The sequence below is a fragment of the Salarias fasciatus genome, chromosome 4 (genome assembly GCF_902148845.1).
Source record: "Salarias fasciatus chromosome 4, fSalaFa1.1, whole genome shotgun sequence".
NCBI classification, from domain to species: Eukaryota; Metazoa; Chordata; class Actinopteri; order Blenniiformes; family Blenniidae; genus Salarias; species Salarias fasciatus.
The window spans coordinates 4,152,030-4,162,901 of NC_043748.1; the positions used below are offsets into that span (position 1 = coordinate 4,152,030).

A 10,872-nucleotide genomic window follows, 5' to 3' on the forward strand; every position below is an offset into this window, starting at 1 on the left:
CTCGCCGGATTGTGCTCCGTAGAATATTAATGAAGTGAACACCTGATGAGCGAATCAAGCATTTAACGTAATTACCGATCATGCTCGGCGCGTACGGCTCAGACACAATTTTCCAGTAATCTTTCATAAACTCGATTAAAACATATGATGTTTTTGCTCATCATGTCCTTAAGACACATTTTCAGCTGGATGTTTTTTCCTCAACTGGTGACTTTTACTCTCCCCTGATGGGAAATTCTGGAGAATGTGAAGCATCGCTCACATTCCTGTGAGCAATGTTTGTGTTCAAACCGCAGATGTTTTGCTGGAAGATGCACTTCTTTTATTCCTGGAGGCCTTGGGTTTTTTTGGGCGACAATGAAATTTGAAGGTGTGAGGTGATTTCTCCGTGGGGACGCCGTGGAAAAAACTAATGGATGCCATTTGAGTCCGGTTCCCGAGGCATCGAGGAAAAAATAACTCTTCTCCCATTACCATCTGCGAATGCGCCACGCGCTGTTTATACTTCCTCTTCTGCAATCTTTCAGTTGTCCTTCAGAATAAGTAAAGCGCGCTCTATTATTTCAGCTGGGCCGGCTTTGCAGCGAATCGCCTGAGTTTGAAGTTTACCTTGATTTTCGTCGTCTTGTCTCTGCTGTTTAAAGCAAGCCAGTTTCAGATGTGTTCCTGTCTGCGTCAGACGATTACACATTTAATTATATTGCTGCACATCATGCTTTTGAATACCAATATGAATTGTTTGGAATATTAAATTTCTCAGCGAGACTCCGATGAATGCCTTCTGGCTATTCTGGTCTAATGAGGTGCTGCATCACAGGCCGGGCAGATAATCAGTGGCACAAATTAACAAAGTTATTTGAATTAATCAGGTGATACATTTGTGTGAAAATTTAAACAACACTAAAGGGCACGCTACTTATGTTTCATTTCGATGCATGTGTCAAGAGCCGGTTGAAACTGATTAACGTTAATGAACTCATCAACTAAACACTTTCAACTATTTAAAGTCGTCTCCCCCCAAAGCCATCAATATCTCCTGACTTTAAAGGACATTAATCCCATCTTGTATTAACTGTAATATTTTTTTTTTTAATAAAATCTCACTTTCGGCTGGCAGTGCAGACGCAGGCAGAGCAGGCGGAAGCCTAATGAAGGTCATTAGTGATGATTAATGGTCACAAACACAAGATTGAAGACCAAATACCGCAGCTTAATGTGTGAGAACAAAGAAAATGTGAAGCACTTAATATGTTAAGTACCCCCGAGATGAGAGCAGTTTGTTAAAAGTAAGACTTCTTTGCGGTTAATTATTCAGATATTCTTGCTTGAAAGAAAAAGAAACAGAAGGACAAGAACGGGGACGTAATCTCACCTCTCTGAATAAAAACAGATACCTATAATGCAAAACAGAATAACAAGGATGTTCTGGAGTGTAACTTGCAAACAAGGACAAGGAAAGTGTAGATGCACCGCTGACCTGAATGCTAAGGAATCTGGAAGGTGTTGAAGGGTTACCTTGTGACTTTCAGCCAAAGGATGAGGTTTCGCTTTCAACACGATGGAAATATTAATACTGCAGAGTTCTCACCTCCACACCTGTGTGAGGATTTTATCTTCTCAGTATGAATCTGTCATCAGCTGGAGGTTGGATGTGAAAACCCAACATTTGCGTCCATCCACTGTCGCTAAAGGATTAACTGAATGTGTTGAAAGCATTTGATTGTCTGGACTTTTCTGTTTTTGCATGCCATGGCAGCATTGTGATCTATCTGACAATGCAAAGCTGCTCTGTGAATACGAAGGGGGAAAAAAAAAAAAAAGAAACAATGCATTAAAACTACATCAGTGTGAATGTGTAAGTGTTCCCTTGAATCTACATTGTGCACTCGGGTTTCATAAATAATGAACGGCTCCAGCAGGATTATCTCAGGGCAGGTAATTGAGTTGTTTGAAGCCATTCTCCAGTGGTAATCTTTTAACTCTATAGTTAAATATGGACCAGTTTCAGTTTATAATGTACATCATATAAATATTTTATAGCTACAAGATATAGACTCTATCAAATCTGTCATATATGACACATTTGTTTCAGTATTTGTTGACGGTAACAAGAATATCTCTTTGCTTCGCAGTTTTAATGAACATTGTAATTTAGCATCGAGTGTCTGTTAATAAAGGGGCGGGTCGGCCAAGCATGGGAGGATTAGGCTTTTGGATATATTTGTTTTTGAAAAGTCCAGTTCAGTTTTTGTATGAATTCATTTATCATCTAAACTCCACACAAAAGGCTCCCAAACGGACTCAACTCATTGATGTTTCTCGACGCCACTTTGTGTCGTTGCAGGCTGTGCATCGGTTCAGAATAGCAGAAGGTCTGAACCTTCACACAGACGATCCTCCAACCACAATAATAACTCGAAAAGAAAAGAAATGTGTACTACCGTTGAACGCCCACAAAACTAACACGCTTTCATCACCAAGGACAAATGTTATGCTGCTGTAGGATTTTTTTTATTTATCTGCAAATCTGCTTTTGTGTGATATGACTTAAGGAGCATGGAGTAATTTAACAGCTTGGGAAAACAAAGCCAAAACCTTTGCAGACTGAAATAAGTTCTAATTTCATGTGTGCCTTTCTGGAACGCAGCGAGAGGCTGCAAGGCGACAGAGTGGGAGGTGTCTTTAATGTGTCTCAGATTTCTGCTCTCCTTTCCAAACCCTTTGGTTCCTCCTTCTGTCAGTCATAACCTATTCAAGCTGAGAGACAAACTATAGGAAATGGTGCCTTTGACTGGGCGCGGTGTTTCCTAATCCTGGTCCTGGGGGAGCCCTGCCCCGCAGGGTTCACGTCTTCCTGCACTTGGTTCAAGCGAACGGCTCATTATTGAACTCTGCAGAAACCTGACACTAACTAATTCACGGGAATCTGAAGACATCTCGATCATGCAGAGAAGGGACACTGGATGTCAGGCGTTGGAAATGTTGTACTGGAAAAAAAAGTGTTGAACTAATTGTATAAATGACTTTGTGGTAGACATAGATGTTTTGCACTGCTGAACAGTTGCTTTTTGTATCACTCTCCATTACTGGGGAGTGGAAAAAATAAATGGAAATTGAATCAGAGAGTTCAGCCATGAGATTGCTGGCAGAAAATTGTTTTTGTTCTTGATTTTTAATTTTTCCTTAATCCAGAAACTATGGTTAGTAAAGTAATCGCTAATTATTATTAAACATTTCCAATCCCAGATTGTGGCCAGTTTATACAAAGCTTCCAAATTGGCTTTTCTTCAGTAATTTAACAGCAAAGTCTTATTAAATAACGTCACTGAGAAATCGAAGAGGCAAAAGTGAAGCCATTCGGTGGCCTGTGAAAGAAGGTGGTGCTGTCTGTCACTTTCTCTGAACATGTTGTTCTGTCTTTCCTGATGCTTTGTCTTGGCCTTTGTTTTCAAAACACTTAATGGAGAGAGGCCTGCTGGTTAATCCCATGTGGCATGAGTGCAACTTGAAAATGTCATGGTAAAGTCTCGTTTGAGCTCGATCTGTAATACAGCACAGCACTCTAGTGGCCACCAGGGTAATAAATGTCTATGTGTGTGAAGGTGTGTGTGTGTGTGTGTAGTTGTGTGCCAGTCTTTGCGAGGTCATGTAGAGGCTTTTGAGGATTCACTACTTTGGGACAAAGCTTCAAAACTTACTGATTTCAGATCAGTCTGAGAATGCAGCCCAGCAATGGGGTAAAGGGACGATTTGGAGTTGGAGTCGTGACCAAGAGGCTACAGAACGCGTTATTTCTCGAGATCTCACAGGATTAGGAGCGTGCGTGCAAGCAAAGTGTATGCTAAATACATTTTCAAATCAGAATCAGACATGAAATAGGAAATGTGTCTGTTAAAAGAAGAAACCAGTTGGACGAATGAAGGGATTGAATCTGATTTCAATAGTGAACTGTTCTCAACAGCAGATTGCATCATGTGAATTGTACGTAAATATGGACAAGATTGCAGCTAAAAAAAAAAAAAAACTTAATTCCGGTACTGTGAATATTTTTAATTCAGTATTTAAAATCCTAAGGTTGTGAGAAGATGCAAAAATGGCGTGGAGAATGGGTATGTGGGATTGGAGCAGCATACATAATATGTGCATTTAGATTGTATCGAAGAGATTCGATTAGACAAACATAAGACGAAAAATTGAAATGTGAAGACGAAGTGTGGGAGGTGATGGATGGAGAAGGCTTCATTCAGACAAGAAGATATTTTCACATGGGATGACATTTTGACACAGAGTGAGTGTGTGAGACAGAGAGAAACAGAAAACAACACTTGACGAGTCATACAGACTGAGGGCTGGGGTGTGTTTGTAAAATGAAAACCCTAAAGCACCCTCAGCTCTTTTAGAGATGTGTCACAGCCGAACTTTCTCTCTTTTTTTTTTTCTGTGCTACGCCGAGGATCAAACTTTCCGGCTCCAGCTGGTGTTTGGAGCATTTTTGTTGCCCAGAGGAAGATCATGAAACAATGCCTCTCGAGTCTGTCTTTTGAGGCAGTTTAAAAGTACATCTGGCTCTTAAATTTAACATTGTCCGTGTGTCAGACAAAGCAAACGCGGGATGAGAACAAATCTATTAAAATAAGCCACACACTCTACAGAACTGAACACAACATAACCAGCGTTATCTTCTTTCAGATTTTATTGTAAAGATTTAAATCATTCCTAATTTCTCTGGACATTGTAGACACCCTTAGACCCCTGCATCAGCAACTGTAACCTTCAGTCTGAGTTTATTTTGATTCGTTATTCAAAGCTGAGTGATTTAAGACTAGAGCAAATTTCAAAGCCTTTTTTGGAATTTCCTGTGGAGAAATCTCATCATGAACCGAAGCTCAGATCTGAGTTCTTCTTTCTTTTTTTTGTTTTGTTCATTTTCTTGGCAGAACATACCCTCCCAACCATGAGGTGGAGTCTATTCCACCTCAACCGAAGCTCAGGTTATGCTCTTGACTGGTCTTTTGTCCGCATCACGATGAAAGTAGAGAGATGCAGACCGAACAAGCATGGGCTGGAATGTGAGGGAAAGTTATCTTATTCGGAGAAAACCTATACAAACTGCAAAACATCCTCACCTGGAAATCCAATCAGTGATTTATGATAATAATATCAGTCCTTATTCACACTGCTCCATGTAAATATATCATTTTGTCTTCTAGCTTTAAAATCTGGCACAAATAATCACGAACTGTGATTTTGAAACATGAAGATAGGAGCATTTTTTCTGGCAGGAATACGTTTAAGAAAAATGATCTGTGAAAATTCTCAACATATTAGAAGGATGACAAGCGGTGATAGAATAGTCTGAAACGTTTCTGTTAGCTGTGAATTGGAGACTATCTCCCTGTTATCAGCTTGAACTTTTACACTCAAATCATTAATTCCAGTATTAAAGTGGCTCCATCCTCTTTTCGGAGCCTGTCTCGCTCTATAAGTGTGCTTTCAAAGCTTTCAAAGACCTCCTCATCCCCCTTCAGTTCCGGCTGCTGTGATACACGCAGCCTTTTAAAGTCTGAGCCTTCTGGTCATGCTGTGGAGATCCACCAGGTGATTCCTGACTCACACAGATTCGGCCGAGTGGCCCGTCTGACTCCATACGTTAATGCCCAGATATTGTATATTGATGTATGCATTGCAATTTTGTTTAGATCAGGATGATCAGTCAAGGACACACATGGTCAGCCAGGGAGTGTGGAGAGCGGCCGAAGCAATTTCATACCTACTGCTGCCTACTCAGAGTGCATAACAATTTCGCTGAGCCGGTTGTATTTGACATTGTGAATGTGTCATGTTCATAGGGATGGCTCCTTTCAAATCAGCCTGATGCAGCACTCACAGACTTCAATGGAGCCTCACATCCACCTGAAAAAAAAAAAAAAGTCATGCAAGCACTTTTGCTCGCGGTGGAGATTCCTCTGCATCTTTAAAAGCAAATGTGATCGTGTTAATGGACAACTTTTAGACAAAAGCAGAAAAACAGGAGTGATTCATCTTTACACGGCCCAGACACCACACTTTACATCTACATCAAATCTAATGTACGTTGACAAGCAGACAATCACAAAATACATCTTGTTTTCATCTGTTGTGTTGGTAGTAAGGGCATTAAATTGGTCTGGTGCATGGGGTGTCAAACATAAGGTCAGTGGGCCAAAACCGGCCCACAAGAGACTCCGATCCGGCCCGTCAAATCACCAATCAAGGTGTTTGACACCCCTGATCTAGTGGTTCACACTCTTACCTCAGAATGAAAAGATCTCAGGTTTGATTCAGAGCTCAAGGCTGCCTTTAAATGTACATGTCCTTCTTGTGTGTGAGTTTTCTGTAGTTACACAGTACAGCTGTGGAAAAATGTGAGTTTTAAATGAATTTGTATCTTTTGATAGTGTTGATTGACTGGTGACCTGTTCAAGGTGTGCTGGACAATTTGTACAGTGTTGAATAAAGTGAGTATCGAAGATGGATGGATTTTTAGTAGCACAGACACAGACTGTTGTGTTGTACGACGTTTTAAAAAAACACTAAAAATGAACAAAAAAATGAAGAAAGCAAGACATTATCTGGTATTTTAAAGCTCCATTGACAGTTAATTAAAAATCATCCTGCCTCTGGGGTTTCTTGCTGTGGAAGAATTTCCATAATATTGATTGAAATGTACCAGACCAGAGGACCAGCTTAATTTAAACTCAAACAATTTCACTCTCGATAATAATACTTTATGAAAGTTCTGTTAAATCATCCCTACTTCATCACAGTCACATAGAGGAAAATGACTGTGCAGATTATTTATGCATAGTGAACAACAGCGCTGGAACCTTGAGTTTGACTTACAAGAAAAACAAAGAGAAGCTCGGAGTGCTCTGTGTGTATTAAGTGTTTTTAATCTTCACTTCTTTGGCTAACTTGAGGCAAAAAGAAAACAGCTTTTATGAAGAGTGTTGCAAGTTAGTTTTACTATATGTTAGAGCAATGTCAAAGAAAAGAAAATGACTGTGTCTTTCTTTCAACTGACCTCTATGTTTATTTGTATTACGGGACATTTATGGCATATTCTCAGCTCACTGGACATAAACATATGTAAATGTTTTGCAGAACTGTGAAAGTAGATCGTGACCTAAATGTTAAGGAAATGTCTATCGACTGACTGTGAGTACAGTAGCAATTAAGATACTTTACAGGCATGGCAGGAATTTTGAGGATAGTGGTATAAACACCCAACCACTGGTCAGATGACTTTAACCCTAAACCTGCCAAGTGTCCCATTGGATGAACACTCCAGTTGAAACTGCAACCTTTCCGCCTGAGACACACCACTGTCCCAACCAAGCCACAGCCACCAACAACTGAAATATACATTCAACGACTCTTTATCGACTGAAAGACATTGATTTTTGTTGCATCATCAGTTGTGAACAATAATACTGTCATGTGAAAACCTCAGAATTGCAATTTAGTGTGGCGTAAATACATGTGGTGAAACATTTTCAGGAGGGCTCATTGTGGTTCAGCTTCTAAGGAGGGGGGCTCAGTCTCCCAAACTTTGAAACCTCTTGTCCAAAAACGTATATCAGTGTATCAGTGTACTTTATTGGTTCTTCCTATCGCAATAAGTTTACAGACACAAGTGTGGAATTGAGCATGTTTGTAACGCATTTATTTCAGCTGGAGTGCATACAAGATTCACTTTATGTGACTCCAGAATAAGTGACAGTTTTCAAGTCTGGAGATGACCTCTTATTCTCAAGTGACTGTATTCCAGCCAGTAGAAGCCATAATCAAAAGACAAAGCAAGCCCCATGGATGTTATAGTCAGCTAGCACTGATGCATTTTAGTGCAGCATATTTCACTATTAAACTTAAACAATCATAACTGATACGTAAAATAAATTTTTCAGTTTGTATTTATGTTTTTAGAGCATGTAACTAGTAGTGGGCGTGACGCTACTTACGTCACCACGCACAGTGCGTCCCCACGTATGTACGTACAGCGCGTCCGTCACAGCTTGTTTTCACGCCGGATGCTCTGTGACAGCGTCAGAGTTGTTCAAAATTTTGGTGGCTTTCTTTGCAAAGTTAAGTTACAGCAGCGGACCGACGAGTAGAAAAGGTGAGGACTCTTCACACAAACGCGCCTGAATGTGTTTAATGAGGTAATATTTTAACCGGAGCCCAACGGGGCCATTAGCTTCAAAGCTAACGGTTAGCAGCCGCGCTGGTAGCGTCGCGTGTGAGCAGCGACTCTTTCACTTTTCTGCTGTAAACTGAGCCAAGGAACCGGTTTTGAAATGTCTCTGCTGATAAGATGACCGTTTAGCGAGGATGTGATCCTGACTCTTCCACTTAAAGCGGTGGTGCTGCAAACAAACCCCCCCACCATTACTGTCCTACATTGAAGCTAAATGACCGAGCAATTTATCATCGGAGCTGCAAGGAGTGGATTCATGAGTTATGCACATCCTCATTTGATATGTGGATTGTTAATTTATTCTGCCCTTATTTTACATGGTAGCACAATTGAGAACCATTTCTTATTTACAGTGACCACCTGGCCAAGATGCGCCATAGAGCCACAAAGAAAAACATAGTAAAAATATATACATTATAACAGTGTGACACATTTTTTAAAGAAATCAAGTAGTATTTACTGTTTTTGCAGTGAAACGTATTAAGACACGGGTTGATAAAAGCTAAAATCAAGTGCAGTGATCCTTCAATATCAATTTTATTGTATTTATGAGAGTAGATGTAATAAATATACCAGTAGAAACAAGTTTTAAGGTTTGTTGCAAGTCATCTGTAGCAGCAAACTGAAATGAGAAATGAGAAGCGACCAACGGAAGCATGAGCTTTGGGTATGACCAGATTGATGAATCCATTAGAATATAGACTGTGATTTGGGGTATGAATATTGAGAAGGGACTGGAGTGTTTTGTCTATGAAATAAAACCAGTGACTTTTTTTTTGTCCAGTTTATTAGAGAACACAAGCAGCAAAGGAGAGTTTTTTTGGGGGGGTCTGTAGATTAAATTGCCATCATCTAAGATTGGTAGAACAATTTACAGTGGAGGCAGAGGTGACAAGCTTAGCAAGTTACCATCAAACTAAAGTACAGTTTCAGCATGCAGCAATGGCTTCAGTGGCTTGAACCACAGAAGACCTGTTAGTATTGCAATGATTGAAAAGTAATGTCTTTTAAGAAAATTGTCTTATTGCACTCAATATCTTAGACTAATCGCAAGAATTAGCCATTTAAGTCATGTTTAGTTTTAATAACAAAGAGGTACCCTCTTTTTGATGTAACATTTTGCTGTGTCTGGATCTTTTCCCTCTTCATAATCCTCATATCCTCATACACCTTTTCTGTAATTTTTTTCGTCCCCAGACTAACAAAATGTCCGGGCCCATCATCAAATCGAGGCAAGCACAGAAAGAAGTCAATGGAATTCCAACAGAAGTCGTCTGCACAGAGTTCAGCAATTACGTATTCATCGTTCTCACACAGTACGGCAAAATCGGGACGTTGGTATCCGTCACACCCGACTCCAGGTCTAATGATCTCAGCACCCCCACGTTCTCCACCAAAGTACTGCTGGGCAAAGACGAGGTTTGTTGGATGAAATTGTTCAGATAAATAATGTATCAGTGTGATACGGCCTTGTTCACAGGCCATCAGACAGACTTGTTGCAACACGGGGTAATCCATTTCATGCTGTGAAAGGGCAAATGAGAGTGGTTGTGATCCGCTCCAGCAGATTGTGGTGAAATGTGCGCAGTCATCTCTTAACATTTGCTCAAGAAAACCTATTTCATCTCTGCGTGAGCATGTCATTTTCTAACAGGCATGCAGTGCATGGGATTTATCAGCAATGAAGAAAGGGAATAATTCAAAGTTTGCTTGTAAAGTTGATAAGACCTGAGTTTACTTTTTTGTTCCCATTATCATTGAAAAAAACAATGATTGTCCTTTACTGTAAAATAAACAGTTGTTGTAAAGCTGTGGTTCCTAAAGAGTGTGTGTATGTTTGTGTGTGTCCAGATGGAGGGCCTAGGAATGTTGCCATTGAAAAAATTATTTTTAATCATTGGGATTTTAAAGGTAATGAAGTGAACGTGAGGAGTTTTTGCGTATGTGATAATCTAATTTCTGCTTTCTGTTTCTCTTTCCAGCCGCTGACACACGTCTGTGCCAAAAACCTGGCGTTGTTCGTGTCACAGGAAGCTGGAAACAGGCCCGTCTTACTGGGACTGGCACTAAAGGATTCTTCTATAGAATCAATTAATCAGTTAAAAGATGTCATCAGAAGTTGCAAAGTGTGGTAGGGAATGGATAAAGTGGACAGTAATCTCGACGGTTTGCTGCAAGGTCTTTTTTGTGCCTGGGAGAAAAAAAACATTTTCAAAAAACACGTGTCCTTTGAGACACGTTTATGAATCCAAAATCATCCCTTTGACTTTTTCTCTCAAAGTTTGTAAGCTTTTTTTGTCATGTGTTGATAAACCGTTTTTACATTGATGGCAGTCGTTCATCCTTACCCACTGTATGAAATGTTTTGTCGATCTTTCTGTTTTGTATAAAATATATTTTACACTGAGATGTATTGGGAAAAATAAAATTTTGAATGAGTACAATGAAAGGTATCAATGTATGTTCTATTTATGTGATTGTAGTTCATTCAGTCCGCTTCACTGAAGGATAGTGTCGGATTATATAATGGATGGCATTAAGGTATATTTCAGCAAAACTTGGAAATTGGACTGGACAATTGTGAACTTTAAGTCAGTCTTGTGATGCACTGGGAAGATCCTGGATGCACGTTGCCT

At 39.9% G+C, this 10,872-nt stretch overlaps 1 protein-coding gene across 1 annotated transcript; it reads left to right on the forward strand.

The window, feature by feature from the left end:
- The first annotated feature begins 8,037 nt into the window (after window positions 1-8,037).
- Window positions 8,038-10,841, forward strand: psmg3 (proteasome (prosome, macropain) assembly chaperone 3). The gene is made up of 3 exons (XM_030089978.1): window positions 8,038-8,158; window positions 9,434-9,655; window positions 10,219-10,841. The coding sequence occupies exons 2-3, from the start codon at window positions 9,443-9,445 to the stop codon at window positions 10,369-10,371; spliced, it is 366 nt and encodes a 121-aa protein (XP_029945838.1). The 5' UTR covers window positions 8,038-8,158; window positions 9,434-9,442; the 3' UTR covers window positions 10,372-10,841.
- The last annotated feature ends 31 nt before the right edge of the window (window positions 10,842-10,872 follow it).